Source organism: Phragmites australis, chromosome 6, assembly GCF_958298935.1.
Source record: "Phragmites australis chromosome 6, lpPhrAust1.1, whole genome shotgun sequence".
Taxonomy (NCBI): Eukaryota; Viridiplantae; Streptophyta; class Magnoliopsida; order Poales; family Poaceae; genus Phragmites; species Phragmites australis.
Genome location: NC_084926.1, coordinates 44009807 through 44034208, shown reverse-complemented (window position 1 = coordinate 44034208; position 24402 = coordinate 44009807). Strand labels below are relative to the sequence as shown.

At 43.5% G+C, this 24402-nt stretch overlaps 4 protein-coding genes across 19 annotated transcripts; 2 read left to right on the top strand and 2 right to left on the bottom strand.

Annotated features, from left to right (window-relative positions):
* Window positions 1-573: 573 nt before the first annotated feature.
* Window positions 574-7616, bottom strand: LOC133922741 (protein LPA3-like). 14 transcript variants are annotated; one of them, XM_062368202.1, is made up of 10 exons: window positions 5226-5503; window positions 4973-5081; window positions 4491-4661; window positions 3539-3586; window positions 3427-3466; window positions 2979-3079; window positions 2551-2743; window positions 2384-2482; window positions 2012-2129; window positions 574-1140 (listed from the first exon to the last, which is right to left on the bottom strand). In XM_062368202.1, exons 3-10 carry the CDS (start codon window positions 4614-4616, stop codon window positions 951-953), a joined length of 915 nt encoding a protein of 304 aa, XP_062224186.1. In that variant the 5' UTR covers window positions 4617-4661; window positions 4973-5081; window positions 5226-5503; the 3' UTR covers window positions 574-950. The 14 variants fall into 14 exon arrangements, 9 of the variants coding, with proteins under 9 accessions (XP_062224186.1, XP_062224189.1, XP_062224187.1 ...); XM_062368205.1 differs by lacking the exon at window positions 4973-5081; XM_062368203.1 differs by lacking the exon at window positions 5226-5503 and having other exon boundaries at window positions 4973-5194.
* A 410-nt stretch (window positions 7617-8026) lies between these two features.
* Window positions 8027-13484, top strand: LOC133922739 (beta-amylase 8-like). 2 transcript variants are annotated; one of them, XM_062368196.1, is made up of 10 exons: window positions 8027-8484; window positions 8701-8925; window positions 9346-9420; window positions 9847-10050; window positions 10482-10676; window positions 10880-11044; window positions 11670-11930; window positions 12278-12490; window positions 12584-12803; window positions 12958-13484. In XM_062368196.1, the coding sequence occupies exons 1-10, from the start codon at window positions 8104-8106 to the stop codon at window positions 12984-12986; spliced, it is 1968 nt and encodes a 655-aa protein (XP_062224180.1). In that variant the 5' UTR covers window positions 8027-8103; the 3' UTR covers window positions 12987-13484. The 2 variants fall into 2 exon arrangements, with proteins under 2 accessions (XP_062224180.1, XP_062224179.1); XM_062368195.1 differs by having other exon boundaries at window positions 9343-9420.
* A 6022-nt stretch (window positions 13485-19506) lies between these two features.
* LOC133920719 (protein RESPONSE TO LOW SULFUR 1-like) lies at window positions 19507-20103 on the bottom strand. The gene has a single exon (XM_062365318.1). The coding sequence runs from the start codon at window positions 19973-19975 to the stop codon at window positions 19643-19645; it is 333 nt and encodes a 110-aa protein (XP_062221302.1). The 5' UTR covers window positions 19976-20103; the 3' UTR covers window positions 19507-19642.
* Window positions 20104-21134: 1031 nt separating this feature from the next.
* Window positions 21135-24209, top strand: LOC133922736 (uncharacterized). Of its 2 annotated transcripts, none has more exons than XM_062368191.1 (7): window positions 21135-21396; window positions 21491-21669; window positions 21745-21800; window positions 22268-22382; window positions 22955-23081; window positions 23457-23624; window positions 23741-24209. In XM_062368191.1, exons 1-7 carry the CDS (start codon window positions 21304-21306, stop codon window positions 23924-23926), a joined length of 924 nt encoding a protein of 307 aa, XP_062224175.1. In that variant the 5' UTR covers window positions 21135-21303; the 3' UTR covers window positions 23927-24209. The 2 variants fall into 2 exon arrangements, with proteins under 2 accessions (XP_062224175.1, XP_062224176.1); XM_062368192.1 differs by having other exon boundaries at window positions 21136-21396; window positions 21483-21669.
* The last annotated feature ends 193 nt before the right edge of the window (window positions 24210-24402 follow it).

Sequence of the window (24402 nt, the reverse complement as noted above, 5' to 3'; positions counted from 1 at the left end):
CACCACCTGCATCCTCCACTTCTCATGGAGTCTGTCGTTGGTGTGTCACTGCTACTCTCCTTGTCGTCGAGCCATATCACCTTTCCGCTGGTGCGCACGTCACTTGCGATGTTGGCACACAACCAACCTTGCGATGGCCACCCAAACCTCCGTCGTCACCTTGTATGCCTCCGTATCAACAAGGGGTAGACGACCGCTCCCCCAACCTCCTTGATGACACGCTGCACCACCAGTTGCCGGCTGTAGCTCTCGCCAACATCACGCTGGGCACTTCCGTTGAACCGCTCCCTCGACGGTGTCGCGGACCTCATAGCTTGTCGAGGCATCCCTATCGCAGGACCTCAACGCAACTCTGATGTCAATTATTGGAGCTAATCCACTCGATCAACTCCTTCTCACACTCTCACGTGTTTGACACTAACACGCATAGCACAAACACACACACACATGTACATATGGAGACTCACTCCGAAACTCTTTTGGCAGCCCCAACATTACTCCTCTGCAACCTGCCGCCGGCTACTACAAAATGAACTCACACCACTAACTCTTGGCAGCCACACGACAGGCCCGCAACCATTCGCCGTTGACCACACCTATACTCTTGACTCAAGTGCCACATTTATACTTAGCTCACACATCTACGCCACTAACTACACTACCTAGTCTCTAGGCACTCCATGCATGATCCAACTAATACACAGCACGTCTCCGTGCTTCACTAATCAACAACCGACCACATACAAACTAGCACTACTGCAAGGCTAGCACAGGTACATGCTCTCGCTATACAATGTCAAGATTATGGCTAAGATGCATCACGACAACATGAGCGACTGGGAAATGTGGAGCTCCTAAAAGAACAAACCACCCAGCGTAGGGCATATCAGCTGTACGAGAAAATCGAAGCAGTGAAACCCGAACACATTGCCGAACTTTCAGCCGATGCATCACGCAGGTCCATATATAGCTGCTGACAACATCACTGGACTCCGGGGCGTGGTGGAGATCCATTTTATTGACCCTTCGCTGTGGATAAGCCTGAGAGAGTCCGGCAAACAGCAGATAGAAGGAGCACAGGCACAATGCTTCATGGACGATTTTCTGACGGTGCAAATGCACCCTAGATGGAGCACTCGCCTGATGCAGAAACGTAGACCAACTTAGTCGAAGCAATGGAGCTATAGGAGCATCCGTATCCATCCTACCATCCTATACATGTACAGCAAAAATGCATCATGTACTGCACGGATAACAGTTAAAGGCTCTTTTTTTTAATTGGTTTTATATTGAGATGTAACTTCTAATTAACAGCTACCTACAAGTTTTAGCTCTGCCGCCTCTGCATGCATGTACCACTCATAGTAGCAAGTGGAAAAGCACAACCCTGAAACCTCATCAGACTAGTCAGCACCATCCACTCATTCGGTGCAGAAGTATAAACCAAAGCAGTTGAGGAATGGTCCTATGGGCGCATGGAGTTCAAAAAAATTCCATGAATCATTTTGCATGTAATAGTTTATGCCTTTTTTTGTCAACTTTTTATTGAGATGTAACTCTTGAAAGATCCTGGCTAGGCAGAAGGAAGAATGTCGAGGGCAACTTCCTTCAATGACGGCATTTCCTCTTGTTGATGCAAGCAGATGTAGCTGCCAGACGATGCTTTTCTCAGGACCTTCCAAGGTCCAGGGTAACACCTGCCATATATATAACATTGTTTGGCATAATAAGATGTTTAGGTGGCTTAGTTACAAAAAAGATTTGGTCTTCGTTCCATCACAAAATCGTATTACGAAGTCAAATTTGTTTTAAGTCTGAATTACAGTTAGCAACATAAGTAGGATCCTCTGTGAAGTATATGACAGATGAGGCCTTTCAGAGTAAAATTTTGAACGTCACAAGAATTAACATTTCACTACTAGTGATTTTGACTAATCCCAGAATGACATTAACAAAATTCGGTATATAAAGGCATAAAGCATATGAAACAAGCACAGATCAGAATGCAAACCTGAAAAGTGTTCCCCCTTTGAGTCCCTTGAAATTGTGAATATAGTAAACTGTCTCCAGCTTTGGGAGAAATGTTTTGGAAAGCTCTGCTAGTTTTGGGTAGAAGAATGATGGATAGTCTTTGCTTGTCAAGGAAGTAGAGTAACATAAAAAAGTGATTACTAATTAGGGTTCACAAGCATACATTTTTAAGTGTAGCCAGCACAAAATATTTTCTATTGAGAAAAGTGCCTTTCAATGCAAAATGTTACCATAATAGGTTATGTAGGACAACCTGGTTTAGATAGGCAGCAAACATCATTCTAATTAACTTATTTGACAAAAGATAAAAATAATGCAGAAGAGAACGTCCATATATACAGAAGAAGGATACATCCACTTCTTATTCGATCTAGTTCTCCATTGAATACTATCAGTTTCCGGTTGGTGCCAACAACTGCTTCCTTGTAAAGCTCTTCGACCACAAGCATTTCTGTAAAACATCACCATCATATTACTAATGGAGGGTAGCTCAAATTTAAGTGAAAGAGCAATGCAAACCATTGACATTGAAGTATGGATAAGCCACAAGGAATGTCTCATCTTCTGGTTTCACACGGTCTGCCATTTTGACCTTTGTTGTAAAACCAAAATCTTCGAATAAGGATGGTTTTGTTAGATAATCTAGCTTCAATGAACATCCTTCAAAGGCTGACTGTCTTGCAAAGGTAACCTCATTTGCCTCAGGAAAGAACTGAAACATGAGAAATAGGAACAATAGAATCAACCAGGAGTTTCAGACTTTCAGTTGATAACACTTGAGCATAATAAGTACACCAATTTGCACTAATCCCTCAGAAAAATTGCCGAATACAAACCATGCATTAACTCTGCTTTTTGCTATTTCAGTATTTCTAAATGAGGCAATAATTGTTAGCAAGCCAGTATATATATATCCTAACGACTAGGAAATCCTAACATGGACATACAATTCTGGTTCGAGTAACTTTCTCTGCAGGTACAAAGCGATCACAAAATTCTCTAATGAGAAGCATGCTTCCAGTCATCTCATTTCCTCCTTCGCCATCACCTAAAAGCAAGAATACAAGCAAACTAGAGCATTTTTCACCTGAAGTAAAACTTATAGCAAGGTACTCCCTCCGATTCCAAATATAAATCGTTTTAGACTTTCCTACTCATCTTTAGATGTAAGTCATCATAGAGCGTCTAGGCACTTGTTCACATTTTTTGTACCTTATGTCCTTGCTAATTGAATGATATCACCTCTCATGAATATGAGGTATCTTTTGCAATGTGTAATAATTGCAGGGCAATAAAGTCATTTCAATACTTTCTTAGTTCCTGTGCACAAGTATAAAATGACTTATGTTTGGAATCAGAGGGAGTAAGTATACAAAAAGGTCATATATGTCGAACCTGGTACAGTTTGTAGTCCAGCTGTAGGGAACTCAATTTCCTGTAATATATTACATCATAATCCCTTTGACACAAAAAAAGAAGCCAATTCGATGATCAGATTGAGGCTGACCAGTAGCTGCTTTCCATCCTTAAAAGCTGATTCAGCAGCTTCTTTAGCCTGAAATCAATACAAGTATATCCCATTAGCCATCCAATTATCTAGTTTCTTTTCAAAATAAGCATGACCAAAAGTACGAATAAATGCTGTCAGATAAAAGGTACAATTAAATGCAAATGAGATTTACGTAGCTTTTAGTCAAAAGGTAGCATCCAACATGCTTTCAGGCTTCTCTGGGTGGCTGGGTGTTATTCTGTTGGGGAAGTTACCCCAGCCCTTGGATGTTTAAATGATGTACGGCGGAGTGTTTAGGCAGTCATAACCCCCATATTAGTATTGCTCAGGTAGAAGGGGGAAAGGACCACATTACCCCCTTATGATTGTATTGTGTCAAGATCCCGGGGGCAGGGAAGGAATTTCAACTGCCCCTTCTCTCTAACAACTATCCACAGCAGTAACTTTGCAACAGAGAATGGAATAGTTCGAAATATGTGCAAAGAATTCTGCATCAAAAAGCTGTATCTTGTTTTCCCATCTAGAACAACATTAAACATGTAACACGCAAGATAATGCATACCTTGTTGCTGTGATGATCTAGGCAAATACAGTAAAGCGAAGTAGCCATTTTTAGAAGAAAAGATTAACTGAAATGTGCATGGCATCACTAATATATTCATCATTCCACCACAACTGACAAAAGTTTTGGCCTTCGACTATTTGATGTGTGAGTTCATCTTGATTACAGTTGAAAAGTGAAGTTCACATACTTGAGCCAAAAGTTATAAATGAAAAGTTCGGGTGGGGACCCTATCTCCTGTTGAGTTCTGGCAAAAAGTCACATACATGCAAATCGACTAAGATAAGCATGCAAAACTGGCAGTGCATGAGTACATCACAGGATAGAGTTTCGAGCACACCCCGTAAAGCAAGAAATTTTCAAGAAATAACTTCCCCCACAAATTACCTGCACTAGAAGTTCCGTGTAATCACTTGGGAACTTCACATCAGACACATTGCGAGAGCCCCAGTCTCCAGTGACAGCACGAACTTGGAACCCAATTCTCAAATTTCTGTTTGCCATAGTGAACATACCACCATTGCCATTGCTGATTGTAGCAGGTGTCCAATTCAAGGCCTTCAAAAGATCAAGAAAAAGAATGAAAAGGTTAGAAACTAAGAGTGAACAAAGATGAAAGAACAAAAGATATCGTTTGTTTCGGACAGTGTACTTGTTTATTGGGAAGGGAAGTTTTGAAGGTAACTGGAGGGTTGGCGATGGAGCCATAACTGGTTGTCATGGCCATTGAAGCCTGAGATGGATGGATATGTTCGTGAGGACTGGGGTGGGGAGAGGGAGAGGGAGAGGGAGAGGGGGTTAGAGAAAGAGAAGGATGTGTGCTAATATTAAAGGAAAAATTGAGTAGGAATCTGTTTGTGGGGCCTTACTGTGTGGTCTCCAGTTGCTGTGGTGGGGAATATCTTGTCTGTATGACAGTTACATGTATTGTGTGAACATGCTGCTGCTGGTTCATAAGAAGTAGACTTTTCCCCTACCCTGCATATTTTAAAGATCTTGATTTGGGATGTAATTTTAGTATTTTTTGCACGTAGCAGCTTATCAGAAAAAAGAACAACTGTTAACTGGAAAGAAAATTGAAAGGATACTGTTTATTGACAGTTTAAGGGTCCAGTACCTCACCTTGCCTCACACTCTCAACCATGGCCACCAGCCAAGGTTTCAAAGGAAGTTACAATGATGCTGTTTTGAATTTCTTGATTACGACCTTGAAGGAATCTCCACAAAAGAATTGAATGAGCTCTAGCAGACCAGCACCTCGTAGTTCTTTAAAGGACTTCCAATTTGGGCATTCCTGGCTTCAACCATATATCATTGTTTGAAGTCATGAAGGTTGTTAATGATCTCAAAGACACCATCTGAATTCCTTTTGACAACCAAATCAAAGGATGGTAGATCAAAGGATGTTGCCCTTCAACTTGCCTCTTCTATCAAGACAGAAATATTATCAACTTCTCGGCATATCTGCTCAATCATAGGATGTGCATTATCATTCGATGAGAAGGAAACAACATCCCCCTTCAGCTCAATCCAACTACACCCTGTCTCCTTCTTCAATCCCCTCTCTTTCATGAGACCTCTAACACTGGCAGCACTGCTCCACATCTCTTTGGCAGCATATACGTTTGACAACAGTGTATACATTCCTCCATCAGAAGGTCTAGACTGAAGAACATTTTTTGCTACAAGTTCTCCAAGCTGGATATCCCCATGAGCATTGCATGCGCTAAACAGTGTCTCCCATGCATTTATTTGAAGATCAGAAGGGATTTTGCTGGTAAAATCATAAGCCTGGTGTATAAAACCTGATCTTCCTAAGAGATCAACCATGCACGAATAGTGATCAGATCTTGGAATCAAGTTCCAATCTTCTTGCATACTTCTAAGATAGTGGCAACCTTCATATAGATAGCCTTTGTGTGCACAAGCAGACAACACACTCAGAAAAGTTGCATGATCTGGGTTAAATCCATCTTTAGTCATCCTGTCAAAGAGTTCAAGAGCTTCAGCAGCCAGACCGTGATAAGCATATGTCGCAATCATGGCATTCCATGTCACAGTGTCCCGTTGCAAAATCAACTGGAAAACTTGGGAAGCTTCAATGATTAGCCCACACTTGGAGTACATAGATATCAATGAGCTCATCACCAAAGCATCATGCTCAAAACCGGTTTTGATTGTGCAAACGTGCACCATTCTTCCGCATCCGAGGGCAACAAGAGAGGCGCAGATAGAAATAACAACGCTCCAAGTGGCCTGGTCCGGTTTGTATCCTCCTCGGATCATTTCTGACAGCAAACTTAGTGCTCCTTCATCTTTGTGCCCAGAGATCAGAGTATTCCATGATGTCTCGTTTTTCTCTGGCATTCTCCTAAACAAGGTATTTGCACTATCCATGTCCCCTCGTTGGACGTACCCCTGCAAGATTATATTCCATGATACTGGATCCCTATCAGGCATGTCAGCAAACAATCTCAACGCATCATCCAACCTCTCACTCATTACGAAACCACCCATCATTGTGTTCCAAGCAAGGACGTCACGGTCAGGCATGTCCTGGAACACCTTCCATGCAGCATCGACATCTCCATTCTGCAAATACCCGCGGACAATGGTTGTCCAAGACACTGTGTCCTTTTCAGGCATCTCATCAAAGAGACTCTGTGCAACCTCCATCATCCCAGCCCGCGTATAGCCTGTGATCATGACATTCCAAGAAACAAGGTCCCGTCTGTGCATCCGACAAAACAGCTCCTCTGCATCTTTCAGGAAACCATGTTCAGCATAACCTGACAGCAAAGAGTTGCACACTGAAGTCGATGGCGAAGGTGCATGGTCAAAGAGCTCCCTTGCTTCACGGACGTGCTTCCTTTTCATATACCCGGAGATCATTGTCAGCCACGAAATGTCATCCCTTGATGGCATCACGTCGAACAGCTCACGTGCCCTGTTGACCATCCCATTGCGCACGTAGCCTGATATCATCGCGTTCCAGGAAACCACATTCCGGTCAGTCATCCGGTCGAACAGCTCCCTGGCCTCGGCCACCCTCCCGCACCGCGCGTAGCCGGTGAGCAGCGCGGCCCACGAGACGGAGTTCCTCACCGGCATCGCGTCGAACACCCTGCGGGCGTCGGCGAGCATCCGGTTCCTGACGAGGCCGGAGATCATGCAGTTCCACGTGAACACGTTCCGCTCGGGCATTTCGTCGAACAGGCGGCGCGCGGCGCCCACCCTGCCGGAGCGGAGGTGCGCGGTGATGGCGGAGTTCCACCGGACGATGTCGCCGGTACGGTGCGGCGGTGCGCGGGTGTAGAAACGGTGGAGGAGAAGTGAAGCGCGGCGGGACCTGCGGCGCAGGCGTGGAAGGTTCTGGAAGCTTCTTAGCATGTTCAGAAGCATCTGAGAGTGGAAAGAGGCGCGCAGCATCCGTGAAGATGCAGGTCTCCGCAGAACTGACAGAAGCCGTGCTCTCTCCTCTCCCATGATACGATAAAGTTTTTTTTTAATTTATGCCATTATAAATATTACATTTTTGAAATATGTCAGTGCACTTTCTGTATTTAAAAAATATCATTATAATTTTTTTAAAAATTGCATCCATATCATTATCTTAGTCTCAGCTCATTTTGTAATAATATAGATCCAATTTTAAGAAATTTGGAATAGTATAGATCCAATCTTAGAAGATTTATAAGTATAAAATTTAATTTTATAAAATTCGTAATGACATGATCTAATTTTAGGAGAATTATAATAATATTTTTCTAAATACTGAAAATGTAATAGTATAATTTAAAATCATGATATTTATAATGGTATAAATTAAAAAATGTCGTTAGATTGGAAACCAACGGCCACGATTTGGGAACACGTGGCAAATGGATCCACTACAGTAGTTGTCAAACTGCAGCTGAAGTCCACTTCCACTCATCAGTCGCACCAGCGGCTGCTGTGCCTCTCGCTCGCGGCCGCAGATCGGCGCCGGTGGCGGCGAGCCATGAGCATGAAGTACCCGCACCCACCGCCGCGGGACGAGGAGGCGACCGCCTCGCCTCCCCCGCCGCCGCACCGCCGCCCGCGCGGCTTCGCCTCCTCCACCGCCCCCGCCCACTCCGCCGGGGCGACTCCCCCGCGGCGGCGCGGAGAGCGGGAGCGCGAGAGGGAGAAGGAGCGCACGAAGCTGAGGGAGCGACACCGGCGCGCCATCACCAGCCGCATGCTCGCCGGGCTGCGGCAGCACGGCAACTTCCCGCTCCCCGCCCGCGCCGACATGAACGACGTCCTCGCCGCCCTCGCCCGCGCCGCCGGGTGGACCGTACACCCCGACGGCACCACCTTCCGCTCCTCGCCCCAAGCACTCTCCCCTCCTCCCCAGTTGGTCCGTGCACCCTCTCAACTCTTCTTCTTCGCTTCTGTTACTTAGATGCTTGCAATTTTTAGTTTACTTTTGACTTCCTAATCACTAAGAATTGCACTTTCCGGATGTTCATTCTAGCATTCTATTAGTTTCCTATGCTACGCCAGTGCATAGGTTTTGCAAGAAAGCTTTACCAATGCTATCCTAACGGATCATTGTCCGTGTTATTGGTAGCAGGGAACGTTTCATGTTACTTCTGTGGAAACCCCAACATTGACGAACACTCTGAACAGTTATGCCATTGGAACACCATTAGATTCTCAGGCTTCTGTCCTACATACAGATGATAGTCTGTCACCATCGTCGTTGGACTCAGTTGTGGTGGCAGAGCAAAGCATAAAAAACGAGAACTACGGGAATTCAAGTTCGGCCAATTCTCTGCATAGTATGGACAATGATCAGGTGAGCTACATCTTGCGTTTGAATAAGCCCATTATGCTGATGTATGGCCTCTACAGTACTTGCCATTACGAGAAGCTCAACATCCTCTTTTGTGTAACTCAAGTAACAGCTTTTGTACCTCAAGTATATCTCACATGTCAGTATGTCACTAGAAAATAATAGTTGATTTGACATAAAACGATAAAATCAAATTTCATTTCATCCTGCATTCCTGCTATTAGGAACTCAAGGTCTATTGTTCTTTATATAACTCAAGGTCTATGTGTCCTCTCATTTGTCAACCACAGTTGTGGCCATATTAGCATTCACAATGTTCTAGTTCCAGCTTGCAACATCATACAATAATTTCTGTAGTACCCTACCATTTTTAGAGACTAGACTAGACTGACAGTGTTTCTCTGATTGTTCAATCTGTAGCAGTTATTGAGATCATCAACAGTGCTGGCGGGTGATTACACCAGAACTCCATATATACCAGTCTATGCCTCTCTGCCTGTAAGTTCCTGGCAAACTTCTTGATTTGATGTCTAATATAGTAATATGATAATCTGATGTGTCAATTTGTTTACTTTTCTGATCATTTTCAATATATAAAATAGTTGGAGACTTCTTGTATATTGCGTGGCCAGAGGTCTGAATTATTTTTACTGTTATTGCTGCTGGTTGTGACTTATCCTGTGCCCAGATAGATGTGTAGCTTGAGTTTGTAATGTAGCACCAAAGTTCATAAGGTCCCTATTAAGCTGGCTCGCCAGTATCTCATATGTAGCTCCATCCTTGTTCAGTTCATATGCCTTTAAATTAAATCATGAGAACTGGGAAGGCCAGCATTACTTTTCTGTCATCCATATATTCTCAAAATTTCCATATTTATGACCTATCCATCATACCCTACCTGAGCGGTGTTCCTGTTTGCTGCAGATGGGTATTATCAATAGTCACTGCCAATTGGTTGAGCCAGAGGCTGTACGCACTGAACTAAGGCATCTGAAGTCTTTGAATGTGGATGGGGTTGTTGTTGATTGTTGGTGGGGGATTGTGGAAGCCTGGACTCCTCGCAAGTATGAGTGGTCTGGCTACAGGGACCTTTTTGGTATAATTAAAGAGTTCAAGCTGAAAGTTCAGGTTAGGCACACCTGTCTAAATCTACTGTTTTATTAGGACTGATACTGAAGTTTACTTGGATATATAAAGCATCTATCTGGACAGAAGGCGTCCAGATATTGTTAAAGATAATTGGTTGTATCATTGGCAGTCTATGCTTGATGTCCTAACACCTATATACGGTCGAATTCCAAACAAACTATGAAAACATACGGGACTTTAATTCTCCTAGTGTAATAAGAGTTTTCCTAATAATTATGACCTCCAAAGTCAAGGAAATAACATATCTAGCCCTTTTCTGAGTTTATATGATGTATTTTCAATTAAAAGAATCATTCAATGCTGCAGAATATTTAACATCCTTCAAAAAGTTTGGTAAACTTTCCCGTTTCTCCTTTTTATCAGACCTGACTTACATTGACTAATGAGTATTCTTCAACAACGTCTTCAAGGTTTTATTGTCATTTCATGGGTCTGGAGAGGCTGGATCTGGTGATGCTTTAATCTCTCTCCCAAAGTGGATCATGGAAATTGCAAAAGAGAACCAAGATATATTTTTCACGGATCGTGAAGGTAGGAGAAATACCGAATGCCTTTCCTGGGGAATTGACAAAGAACGGGTCCTTCGAGGGCGAACCGGCATTGAGGTATTGGGTCATCCTTGGTAAATTTTCTTCTCTCTTCTTTGTTGTTTTCCTTAGCATCTGTATTTATTAATTATTATAAGAAATAGGAGCGGCCACTCTACTTACATTAAGCTTTTATGATACCTTCTATTCATCTTTTCTTTATGTCATACTCTAATTGAAGGAAGAACTAGTATACCGAGGCTTAATGGGATTGTCTACAGGTCTATTTTGATTTCATGAGGAGCTTCCATATGGAATTCAGGAACTTATCTGAAGAGGGTCTTATTTCTGCTATCGAAATTGGATTGGGTGCTTCAGGGGAGCTAAGATACCCTTCATGCCCAGAAAGAATGGGATGGAGATATCCTGGTATTGGTGAGTTTCAGGTATTTACTTGCACTTAAATTCCACGTTTAAATTTGCTAGGGAGTTCTTTCAGGAATAATGTGCCAGTTTCATTTTCCCCCTTTGGAACCTCTTCATTCTATAAATTATACATAAGAAGTATGAACACTAGTATTTTGCAAGGTTTCATTGTCGTATAAGTAGGGTTTCTTTCTGCCTTGAACAAAGTCTATTAGCATTCAGTATGTGTCATAATTATTGAATACCAATGTGGCTTGTGTTGCATCACCATGGTGAGCATGGGGTGTGCTTAAGCTGTTGTGGCTTACAAGGAACTTTGAGTTCTGGCGTTAGGATAAAAAAGTGTACCTCCCAATAAATTTCTTAAAACATGTCAGAAAACCACATTTCATGCTCAAAAACGGGTTATTGAAGACTGCAACAGATTTGGTGGCTATATAATACCACTCTGTCTCTGTTTTTCTGATTTATTAATTATTGTATACTGCTTGGGGTATGACTGGAATTTAACTCTTGGGTTACTACAAGAATCCGAAAGAGTGAGATTATATCTTTGATGCATAATAGTGCTGCCTGCATACGACATCATCATTTTCTATCAAATACATCGGCTGCATTTCTTTTGTTGATTTGTATCGTTGGCAGTGTTACGACAGGTACATGCAAAAGAACCTACGGCAATCAGCACTATCACGGGGACATTTGTTTTGGGCCCGTGGACCTGACAATGCTGGATATTATAATTCAAGACCACATGAAACTGGCTTTTTTCGTGACGGGGGAGATTATGACAGCTACTATGGAAGGTTTTTTCTTAAATGGTATTCTGGGGTCCTCATAGATCACGTGGATCAGGTGCTCTCGCTTGCTACTCTTGCATTTGATGGAGCGGAAATAGTTGTCAAGGTGCGTAGTGCTGGTCCTTAGAGTTATTGTTTGGACTCTAAAACACCATTCTACTTGTACTAATTCCTCAAGAAATATTTATCTTTAGTAGCTATTTAGATTGCTATTCATTAGATTGGAGGGAACTGTTAATGGAACTAGTTCACAGACTGAAAAGAAGCTGAATCTGTTAGTCTTGAGCAAACTTGTGAAATCATCAGCGTGCGTGAACCTGATGCTTTACCTGTTATCACATTAAAAGCTTCTAATATACTGCATTTATAAGTCCAGCGCAGTTGTTCCACACATTTTGCAACCTTTGTTTGCCTGTTTGTCTGTTCCATAACAAGGCGCATTTCTTTCATCAGATTCCCTCTATATATTGGTGGTACAGAACTGCAAGCCACGCTGCAGAGCTTACAGCAGGATTCTATAATCCTACAAACAGAGATGGATACTCTCCAGTTTTCAAAATGCTCAAGAAGCATTCTGTAGTTCTTAAGCTTGTTTGTTATGGACCAGAATTTACAGTTCAGGAGAATGATGAAGCATCTGCGGATCCAGAAGGTTTAACCTGGCAGGTGAGATGTTTTAAATTCTTTCCAGACATGTTTGCAATTGCATGTTTCATCTGTTCCCTTGGTCTAATGTAGCTACACACAAAAACCACGCAGGTAATGAATGTAGCATGGGACCATGGGCTGTCTCTATGTATAGAGAGCGCTCTTCCATGTCTTGATGGTGAGATGTACGCTCGGATCCTTGACACAACAAAGCCTAGGAATGATCCTGACCGTCATCACGCCTCATTCTTTGTGTACCGTCTGCAACATCCACTCCTGCAGAGAGACGTTTGCTTTTCAGAGCTTTGTAGCTTTGTCAAGTGTATGCACGGTTAGTGTCAGTTGTCACTTTTTAACTTCCTAATAGTATTCATGGCTGAGCCACTTATCTGTTCGAGTCTTTGACTTATGCAATTTCTAGTTATGGCTAAGCTGTACTACGGAGGATCATGCATCCATAACTGTGTAATTGATTTTGTCCACAGGGGAGGCTCCCCAGAACGGAGAAGGTTGAATTTCTTTGGCAATGTCTGCCCAATAGTGGAAGAAAGGAGCTTGGTTTTGGAATTCAGCCAGTGTTGAAGCAAGTGGCGGATAATCTTATTTGCTGCCTGATTATTGCTAAGTTCGATTACACTGGCAATCGATTCCCACATGTCAGTTATTTGTGTCTTTCTACTCCCCATTCAGCAGGCGCTGTCGAAGCTGTTTATAGCCTGCACTACGAAAGATAGCATACCACATGTTGCGATAGGCGTGAACAACGCAGGTAGTTTAGCAAGATTGTTCATGGAATCGCAATGCTTCGTTGTATGGTAGAAAACAGCATTGCCTTATCATCGTCTCAGCGTTCACTGTTCAAGATGCGGAATGCAAAAAAAAAAAAAAAAAGTCTCTAGAGGAGAGGACAAATTTTGGTTTATGTATTTGTTCTATTTCACTTCGATACTTTTTGTTCCTACTGACAAAAACATGGTTCAGTGAAGGCATGTGATGGTATGAGATGTGTAAATGGTAAGTGCAACAGGGGCGAAACAATTGTCGCAAGTGTACATGGCTGGGCCGAAACCCTGGTGTCTAAATGGGTTCAGACTGGAAGCCTGGAATGCTTGTCCTTGGTGGGGCAAGTGAAAAGTAGTAACAGGCTCAAACTACTGATGGGCCAGGCCCGTTTCCAAATCGATGAGATGATAGTTTTTGCTTTGGACCTAGAGCAAAAGTTATTGCATTGTCCAAGTTAAGATAATGAAAAGCTTGTTGAAACATCTAACATCTACGTGGAATATTTGAAAGGAACATAATCAGATAACCTTCTAAAATGAAGCCCTTTTATGAACACAAGTCGTATACATAGGGATGCAAGTAGGTATCTAATAGGTAGTTCTAGTTCACTACTTAGTTTATTATTTTTTTAACTTAAATAGTTGCGAGTGAATCCCTAGTTTATTTTTTTAGTTCTGAGTCAACCTAATAACTTAAAAAATATAAAACTTGCATCCCTGCGTATACAAGATCAAGGAGGACATAGAGAACAGCTTTTGTAGAACTGCAAAACGCATAGCATGTTGATGGTCTTTCTTAGCTAGTTGTTGTTAAGCATATTATGTTGTTAAGCAAAAAGTTCCTCCTTTTAATATAACTAGTAAGATTTCCATGCATTGCAACAATCCCAAAATCTTACACCCAACTATTTGATTTCTCATATAATTCATTACAGCTAATCAAAATATATTGATGAATGTGTCCTCACCATAGATTAAGATGGTTTGTTGATCTGTATGTCAATTCAAATAGAAACATGGTACTACTATGCACTTCGCTATTGAAGATCAAACAAGGTAATATGCAATTGATGTTCACAAAGAAAAATGCCCACGTAATGTTGGTCAGCCATCGATCAAGTTCATAACCCAAAATGATCTGCAGCACCTAAAACATTTTGGTCATGACATAATAAAACGAACAACTTATTTTTGATCTTTTTTCCACATAGATCTGTTTGATTCTGGCAACTATATCGCAGTGCATGCTTGATACAGATCCCAGCTTTAAGCACTAATGAGCAATTATGTCAAAATGTTTTCCATGATCTAAGAATCAAAATGCATTCAAAGATCAAATTAATGCATCAGATAGTTGGCCATGTTGACATACAATTTACCAGCCTACCTACGGTCACGGTTGAATCACATTAGGCAAATTCATCATGTTTGCTTCCCCCATCACTTTCCCTGGACAGCCTTGTAGCATGCCAGGTTGCAGAGAAGAAGCTTCGTCTTGGAGCCACGATACTTGTATTGGTTTGTGCATGATGGCCTGCACATTTCTCCCTTGGAGGTGGATAACTGATAAAATGAAATCAAACAAGGAGAATGAAATGTAAGTAATATGACAAGCAAAGTTAACCAACTTGTGGGTGCTCTAATTGAAATGATTGAAAGCACAGAAATAAGTAATAGAGCAGTAAGTGACCTGACAGGTTTGGAGTTAAATATGCTTGGAAGCCCCCTCTCAATGTCCATGATCGATCCAATGTTTGTATTATACACAACTGGCATGCTGGGATCTTATCTATTATAAAGACATTGCAAGAGGATTCAAGTGAGCCATTCTCATGGCCTGACCTGCAGAACCATAGGTGCATGCGTCACATGGGAGTAAATTTCTACAAACAATTCAAGAACAAGGTATTGATGGACATGTTTAAGAGCTTGTGCAATCAGAACCAAAGTCACAAGTTTGATCCTTTATGAAATGAATTGGATAAGTGCACAAGGACGCACATCCATGAGAGGAATAAGAATACGCCTACTGATGATGACACTATACCGGAGGCGCTACCACCTCTTGGAGCAAGCATTGACCCTCATAATGTGAGAAGAAGGTCGGCAAGAAATATCAAATGTTTCTCACACTGGATTGAGACAGAGCCAGAGGAGAAGTGGACCTTGCTCTACGACACCGGAGGTGCTAGGTATGTGTTATTCGTAAGCTATTTTGATGTGTAGGATGAACTAGTATGTTCAAAAGTTGATAAATATTTGTTTTGATGCATTTTGGTAGGTATGGTGTTATGACGACCAATATAGCAGAGGTTTACAATTGGATCATTAGAGTGTTGTGTGGACTTCCTCTTGTTGTAATCGTTGAGGGCATATTGTACGATATTATCATGTACTACCAAAAGAGGCATGCTACTGATGTTATTCACTATACAACAATGCATACACCGTATGCCAGCCTAATGATGGCACACTTGCAAAAGAAAAACGAGAAGGCAGTGGAACACATGGTTCGTAGCATGGGCGTCAATGAGCACTATTTCAAGATAACCCTGAGATCAAAAGGAGGGGTGGAGAGCGATACTAGGATTGTTACTCATGAGGTGAACGTAGGACAAGTTTTTAATGGATGGTTCTAATGCACCTGTAACAAACCTAAACATTTTCACGTCCCCTGTTCTCACGTGCTGGATGCATTGTGACAAGTGGGTGTAGGAACTTTACTATATGTGTCACAATTTTACTTGAAGAAAAATATGGTTTAAACATGGACTAAGGAGTTTCATAGATTCAGTGCATATGGTGACTTCACAGTTTACGATAGAGATATACCAATATATCTACCCCTATGATGCTGCTTGGACATTCGTATGGGAAAGGTGATCGACTGCAGACTAGGTGTATTCGCAACGACATGGATGAAGCTGAGGTTGGTGGGCCTGAGGAGGTGTATTGAGTATGATGAGTTTGGTCATAAGGCAAAGGATTGCCTACAGTCTAACCGTGGCAATGTTGGAGCAGGGCCATATACTGGTGCTCGACGTGGGAGAGGTGTCCGTGGAGGACAAGCAATGCACGGGCCCAAGGCGGACCACGATGGATATTCTATATAGGAATTAAGTGTACTACTGATGTTCGTGATGTGAGAACTAAGTTGTATTATTTGTGTACTAATGTTTCTGATGTAAGAACTATGTGATAATTTATGCGTAATAGTTGTGTTCGATATTTGCAATTTTTAATGTGTATTTCGCATTGTACATTATTTGTGTAACATCATCGGTATAAAATATGTGTATTATTTGCAGCGATGGAGGCATCGTACGAGCTTCTAGACCGTTCTTTGGACCAGCGTCACCACGACTTCTTACAGGCTACGTGTGGCACTACGTATGTTCCTGTGTTGACGATGCGTGTGCCTCTTAGGGCTTGGCGACTTCACCCTCGGTGGTTCAGCAGGTTGTACAAACATTTCAATTTCCCTACAGCAATATTTCATTTTGTATCTTAACTACTCAAGTCTTGTATTGTAGGTTAGACCGCACGAAACTTTTTCCTCTTGCACCGATGGTGCATGCTACAGATGAGGCCATGGGTCCGCATCAGACGGTAGAGGGTGGAAACGACGATGACCACGAGGAGCGGTCACTGGGGTTACTATTTGACCATTCCCTGGTTTCAGCTTTGGTGGACCGATGGAGGCTGGAGACACACATGTTTCACATGCCATTTGGGGATATGACAATCATATTGCAGGACGTCTCTATGCTCACTAGGTTACTGATTTCTGGTGAAGCGATCGACCCTTCGATCACTTCACATGGTTGGCAGCAGGACTTGTTCGAGAGGTTCTAGGGAGTTCTATCTGAGCCATTGGATGGGGATGTGTTACCAATTGCAACGAATTAGAAGCATGGGTCGAAGAAACAGTGGCTGGAGCAGTTCAAGGTTAGTAATAATTTTTAGTTGTGTATTTAATTTCATATTGCAAAAGGTTTGTCAGTTTATTATCGGTACTAACAATGAATGGTATTATATAGATGAAGGAAATGGTCGAGGACCCCACGGATTATTAGGTTGCTCAACACCTGGAGACTTACCTGCTATGGTTGTTCGGTTAGGTGATATTCACATCTACCCATGGCAACACTATGGATGCATGTTGGACAGCCTATGCCTGGGCTATTGCTAACGCATACGTCGATGACATTCGTCAGGTATCCTAGGGTTCAGCAGTTCTTGGTGCTACGTACCACAGCTTATGCAAGGCATGTGTGAAGACATGCCCAGGGTCTTTTCTACGGGTATGCCTCTACTACTTTAGTTGTGGTCAATCAAACGATTTCAGGTTAGACGACCCCTTGTGCTGCCTATGCACTACACCTCAGACATGTACAGCGATGACGACATCAACAAGCCAACGATGGGTTCACTTTGGACACATCGACGGGTACGTCCTTCAAACTAACTGCAAATTTCGTATGTGTAACAGTCATTTCCAAACTTAGAGGAACCATGATTTTGCAGCCACAGTGGGCGGGAGTACAAGTTCGTTCCACATACGAGGCTTTCATAGAGCAGTTCAACCACCTGTGGCTTGAGATGGTCATTTGGGAATCATACACCTCTGACTTGGTGCTCTGTTGATCTGCCGTTCGTGGGATCTCCACCTTGTGCTACAGGGACTCGACATTTTAGATGACGAGGAAGAAGTTGGTGTTTGACATATTCGTCGAGGACTATGCCGTCTATCGACGTTTTCACAGGGAATCTCTGTCAATCATCAATGACACAACTTTTCCAGTTTTTATAAGTAATCTCTGCTCATTTGTCCTTGCGCGTAATTTTTCCATCCTCCAGCTCCGAGCTATGCCCGTGTACTCAGTTCATACACCAGCCCCTAACGACCATAAATAGCCCCATCTTGAACCATGGATAGACCACTTCTTCCTTAGCTTTCTCAATTGTAATGTCTTCATCAACTCCGCCAAACCCATCCAAGAAGCATTGAGGGACTTTCATCCCCCAAGAGATCAAAACACCGATGTGTTTCTGTGACGACTCTTGTAGACTTCGTGAGTCCCAGGACACCTCCTACACTTATGGTAGATGTTTCTTCATGTGTGCCAACTACTAGTATAACCCGTCTCGATATGGACCGTATGAATATCCACTGGTATAGTGGTATAGACCACTCTGGTGCCACTTTTCATACTTTTTTTGCACTTTATTACTAATATCCCCTCTTCTTTTATTTGTCCAGTCTCCTTCACCTATCTGTGACTTCATAGAATAGCTGAATATTGAGCAAAATAAGTACCAGAAGCATTAGGTTAAAATAAATATGCAGTGGTGGAGGCAAATTTACGAATGCTGAGAGTACGAGGACACCACGAGGAACTACACCTTAAGCGGCAAGAGGTGGAGCGTATAAGGAAGTCAGCGCAGAACCGCGCAAAGGCTGAAGCACGTGACGCATAAAGAGAAATGAAGCAAGAGAGAGCCTGGCACGCCAAGGCGGCATGCCCTGATACCCAGAGAAAGGGTAAATATTCTATGTGCACTTGGTAGAGCATCTATTATAAATATCCCAGGCGATTGAAATAAAATTTTCGCTGAATAGTTTTTGCATGCATACAATAATATTAAATAAATTTTCTGATTTTTTATACAACAAATAAGTTAATTTGCAGAATGCAAAAGCAAAATATTTTTGTGCGCTAAAAATATTTTCTACCATGCAAATCATATTTTCTCGTGGTTAGGACTTGAAAAGGAATGTTTTTGTGTGCTTAGAATGCGAACAAATTCATATCATGATGTGAAAACTCTATTTTCGAAGTTTGAGTACGCGAAAATTTTCGCATGGTCAGAGCTCAAAAAAGATTGTTTCAAGTCCTCGGCACACGAAAACTTTTTTTTTCCTAACCCCTTTCTCACGGACCAGGATGCGATTATATATTATTTTTGTAATTTTCATTATTTGCATATTATTTTTAAAATTTACACATAAAATAATAATATTAAAAAATTCCGTTAGATCAGCGCCCCGTTGAGGTCCTCGAGGAGGGCTAACAGAACACAAAGGTGGGTCTCAACTTGTGGGACATGAGATCCATAGCGTCGTGAATGTGAGTGGCCTCTATCGCGAGCTTCAAGATGCCAATGGCACTACATAATTCTGTGCAAATTTCTTTGCAATTTTTTAAAAATATTTCACTGATGATCGAATGCAATTGGTCAGCGAGAAAGAGTAGTAATACCGTACGATTTATTTGATCCAGCTCTACACTTGTACAATATGGGTGACATGCCTCTGTTTGCTAAAGAACCCAAGATGAAGTCAGTGCATCGCAAGATGCGCTTGAATTGAGTCATCCTGCCGCTGTTAATAGGATCTGGCCGGGACGCTGTGCGCGCGCGCGGCGGCGAGCTCCCTGGCGAGCTCCTCGACGCGGTCCTGGTAGGCGCGCGCGAGCTCGACGGCGTCCACCTCGGCCTCGCCCAGCTGCACGCAGAGCCGCTCCTCGGCCTCCTCTGCCGTCTCCGCGCGCCGCCGCGCCGCGTCCAGCTCCGCGCGCAGCGCCGCCACCTCCCGCTCCAGCTCGGCGTTCCGCCGCCGCAGGAGCTCCGCCTCCTCGGCCGCCGCTCCAACTACGCTCCTCTTCTTGACGCCGCCGGACGCGGGCATGGCGATGCCGATGGAGATGGCGGGCGCCATTGAGACTCGACCTCGCTCGATCGAGATGGAAGCTAGGATCGGACTCAAGTGGACAAGGAGAAGAAGAGCTTCTTGAGCAGCCGCGTTGCTTCACTTGCTTGTTTGGCCGTCGTTGAGGGGATGGATGTGTCCGTATTTATCAGTCGGGTAAGGGTCGGAAAGGCGTCCAGGTTCAGTGTACCTGGGCGTGAGGACGGGAGCTGGAGGCATCAGCAGTGACCCCATCTACTGGTGGTGACGTCTGTGGCCGCGGCGCCGAGCCATGGATGGTGGACGAGACGAGCTTTGGCCTTTGGGTGGGGTTAGTCGTGCTCTGCACCACTGGCTGAACGTTGAACTCGGCAACACGCCGGCGTTCGATTCGCACTTCGGCAGAGGCTTAAGGCACCTTCCGGCCACACAAATAGTATTTCCGTTCTGGAGTGGAAACGGGGGAATCCGGTTTGGAGAAAAAGAGCGATGCTAAAAAAACAGGCTTATGTATTTGAATAAAAATCAGACGAAGATTGTGAACTGTTGAATGGGCAGCTCACAGCGTCTTTAATCTCTGTCGCTCCTACTGTGACCCTCCTCCGTCCATTTCTGACCCTGCTTTTACCGCGCTAACCAAACATCCTTACCTCTCCACCCTAGCACTAACTCATCGATCGTCCTCTGTCACTTGTAGCCAACGACGCCCCACCGCCTCACCTCACGCACGCCTTTGTCCCCTTATCTCTTGTAAGCCCGACAAAAAAAGCTCCCTGCAATCAATCCTCCACCAAAAACCATCGTTGGTACCGTCGCCTGACCGCACCTTTTAAGATCATGTTTGTTTCAGCTAGAGATTGTGAAAAGCAGCTTATAGATTTTAGATTGTAAAAGCTGGATTGTAAAATCTGAATCGTAAAAACTGAATTGTGGATTGTTATAATCTGATGAAAGACGAATTGCTGGATTGTTATAATCTAAGTGTTGGACTGTAACAATCCAGCTTTTCAAATCAGTTTTTTTTTCAGCTTTTGGATTATAATCATAATCCAAATTTTACAATTCAGCTATTTATTTCAGATTTTAAATTTTAATCACAATCCAGCTTTTACGATCCGAAACAAACAAACCTAAATGTAAAGCATCTGAAATTTAGCCAGTGCGGAAGAAAAAAGAGTTGCAATTTAATCGAAGCCACACAACTAGCGATCTAACGGCCACGAGCGCGTGCGTTCGATCACTGGTCGTCACAGCCGCCACGGGTGCGGCAAACGGTGGATGGTGGAGAGGAAGGCGTGCACTGCGGCGCTATCGCTTCGAAAGGCGCACGCCGCGCCACTCCACTCGGCCACCGGGCCATGACCATGCTCTCGCTCCTCCCGCCTCCGCGCGCCACCGCCCCCGACGCCGGCGCCACGGTGGCTTCCCCGCGCCCGGCCGTCATCCTCCCAGTTGCTCCCTCCTCCCCTTTCTCGCGCGTGCGCGCCTTCATCCCTTGCCTGCATGCGTGCTTGACCCGCGGCGTGTGTCGTCGTAGTGGCGCAGGGCCTCGGGAACAACACGGGCGACTACGCGCGGCTCGCGGCGACGCTGCGGGACGACCACGGCCTCCCGGCGGCCGTCGTGGCGCGGGTCGCTAGGCCCGACTGGCTCCGCAACGCCGCCGGCCTCGTCGACGCCAACTACTGGCGGGGCACACTCCGTCCCCGCCCCGTCCTCGATTGGTAACCATTCCGTCGAACTCGATGCTTATCCGTCAGTGTTGAGGCGTTTCACCGAACACCTTGCTTGCGTTGCAGGTACCTGAAAAGGGTGGACGAAGCGGTGTCTCAAGCGAGGGAACTGTGCGCTCCAGGTTTATGTCTTCCCAGTCCAACCATAAGTCTGCTAATAATTCGTTAGCTTTTGATGGAAACATAATTAATCCACTAGTGATTAGGGGTTACTAGTAAGACACCGTTCGACAGAGCTCTAGTTTCCGGCTACACGTCAGATTTGAGGTTTTAGGCTATAATAAAGTGGTTTAAGCCACTATTTTTAGTCTAAAATAGGAATAAGATGTCTCACATAACTACCCTCAGTGTACTCATAGCTCCGAGCTCTTCTAAATAGACCCTAAGAAACAAATCGCGTTCATGTCTTTCTTGAGAAATTATTTGGTATTTAGGAGTACGCTGTTGAAGCCTGTACAATGCTTCGAAGTTACCACTAAATTCTGAACGTTAATGCCAGTGTGAAGCTGCTGAACACCATAGAATAAGACGGTCAATGTGGTGGAAGTAAGAAGACTTGTCTTAGTTCTGAACTGGTTGCTATTTGCAGACGGCAAGATATCACTGATAGGGCATTCAGCCGGGGGCTGGCTTGCGCGTGTGTACATGGAAGAATTTGAGGCTTCTGACATAAGTTTACTGCTCACACTCGGCACGCCTCACTTGTACGGTTTCTATCAAAATGCTTGTTTGGCAATTGTACTAGCAGCCCGGTGGTGGAGATATTTTCCTTTTCTAATTCACCCTTGAAGTAAAGTAATGTAAGCTTATGGCTTACTGTTTTAGTTTTGGGTTTCTTGTCGAAAAAATATCTTTGTTTCTTACCTTGCAGATATCAAATTAAGGAAAATAAACTTAACACTTCTTGTGGTCGTAACATTGGCCTTTTCTGTAACTCCTACCCATCCAAATTTATGTTCTTACAACCATGCGGATATGCCTTTTACCCTTGCAGCCTTAAAAAGAACTTGGATGCGGATTTTAATTTCATATATTTAGACTATATTATTAGGTTAAGGATCTTCAACTGTGTTCACCCCATTTCTACCTGTGGAACCATGCACATAATCTAACTCTATATCAAACTTGATATGTTACGAACTTCTGCAACATTAGTATTATCACTTGATAACATGTCAGAAATCTTGAAAAAAAATTAATAGTGTCAAAGTGAAATTCAGAGCGTACTTTCCTTAGATTTCATCCCCTTTTGCCTGTTCTTTTCTCTGATTATCAGGCCTCCTCCAAAGGGCGTACCTGGGGTAATTGACCAGACAAGAGGACTACTGAACTACGTCGAGAAGAACTGCGCTCCAGCAGTTTATACACCCGAACTGAGATATGTGTGCATTGCTGGAAGGTACCTTTCTTCAGGCTAGGATTCAGGTTCTGCATACTGCTTCCGCAATGATCTTATTATTAAACTTTGTTATGATTTGTAATGCATTTAGTTTCCCTGATGATGCAAAACTGCTAAAGCAAACCTATTATAATGTTCTGGAATGTTGCTACTGTCAGGCTTGAGCTTCACCAAATAAAGAGCATTTAGGCTAAAATAAGCTGGTAGATCTTAGGTTGACTAAACTTGTCGAATTCCTCCTGAAGTTTAGTCCCGCAGAGCACTTTTTTTTTTGTGACATGTTAACAAATTTGCCAGGCGCAGATACCAGCAAGACATCCTTGTCTTATGACCTAAGGCATTCATATATCATACCATCTCAGATTGTCTCGACAGGTACATTCAAGGTGCTTCTCTTCTGGGGAACTCTGCAGTCTCTCCAGATGAGATTCTTGCAGTGGACACTGCTTCAGATGTAGGTGAAGCTGTTACGATCGGTACCAATGACAATTCTACTCCATCAGGCGCCACATGGAGAGCCCGATTCATCGGACAAGGGTACAAACAGGTACAAATACTTTCTTTTTCGATGGAAGGGGAGACTCCATTAATCGGTTGAAATAGAAGTATAACCTTGTGAATCAATTGCAAAATAAAATCATCTGACATTAAATTCTCAACTAGGTTTGTGGCCGTGCGGATGTGTGGGGCGATGGTGTTGTACCAGAAATGTCAGCACATCTTGAAGGTGCACTGAATATAAGCTTCGACGGCGTTTACCACTCTCCTGTGGGTTCTGATGATGAACAGAGGCCCTGGTATGGCTCTCCGGCAATCCTCAAGCAGTGGATGCGTCATCTTCTCAGTTGAGTTGATATATGCATGGGCTATCTACCGACGATGAAACTGAAATTGTGTCGAGCTGCGTCCAAGGGACCTTTTTCACGGTCTGAAATCGGACGGTCATGCCACGTTGCGTAGTGTTGTTGGTCATGCCATGTTTTGTAGTATCGGTCATTGGCGTAATACAAATATTTTTGTACACAACGTAACTGTTTGTCAAAATCTAATAGATCATTGGAATTTGTTACTGTACAACAACGCTAAACGTACAGAGAATAATTCACCTCTATAACTTCTGCATGTCGGTTCACCAGATGCTTTCGAACGAGGAACACAAAAAAGGGGGTATTTTGTAACAGAGAGAACGAGAGGCAAGCAAGCAGCTGGTCTGCTGATCCAGCGATGACAAGAAATATAGAATGTCAGCACGGCCACAGAACATATGCATGCAAGCAAACAGTTAATCTCTCCTTTTTGGGAGGAAAAAAAGACATTTAGCCGGG

Bases quoted from the DNA above. Each gene is read 5' to 3' on its own strand.
- LOC133922741 (XM_062368197.1), bottom strand. From the start codon at position 4,830: ATGGCCATGACAACCAGTTATGGCTCCATCGCCAACCCTCCAGTTACC. The intron at 3,080-3,426 runs GTTCGACATATA...TCTTGCTTTTAG, and splicing joins TGGACTACAAACTGTACCAG to GTGATGGCGAAGGAGGAAAT. The intron at 2,483-2,550 runs GTTTGCATTGCT...GATGTTTTACAG, and splicing joins TCCATACTTCAATGTCAATG to AAATGCTTGTGGTCGAAGAG.
- LOC133922739 (XM_062368195.1), top strand. From the start codon at position 8,104: ATGAGCATGAAGTACCCGCACCCACCGCCGCGGGACGAGGAGGCGACC. The intron at 8,485-8,700 runs GTCCGTGCACCC...TATTGGTAGCAG, and splicing joins TCTCCCCTCCTCCCCAGTTG to GGAACGTTTCATGTTACTTC. The intron at 10,051-10,481 runs GTTAGGCACACC...AACGTCTTCAAG, and splicing joins AGTTCAAGCTGAAAGTTCAG to GTTTTATTGTCATTTCATGG.
- LOC133920719 (XM_062365318.1), bottom strand. From the start codon at position 19,975: ATGGCGCCCGCCATCTCCATCGGCATCGCCATGCCCGCGTCCGGCGGC.
- LOC133922736 (XM_062368191.1), top strand. From the start codon at position 21,304: ATGACCATGCTCTCGCTCCTCCCGCCTCCGCGCGCCACCGCCCCCGAC. The intron at 21,801-22,267 runs GTTTATGTCTTC...TGCTATTTGCAG, and splicing joins GAGGGAACTGTGCGCTCCAG to ACGGCAAGATATCACTGATA. The intron at 23,625-23,740 runs GTACAAATACTT...ATTCTCAACTAG, and splicing joins TCGGACAAGGGTACAAACAG to GTTTGTGGCCGTGCGGATGT.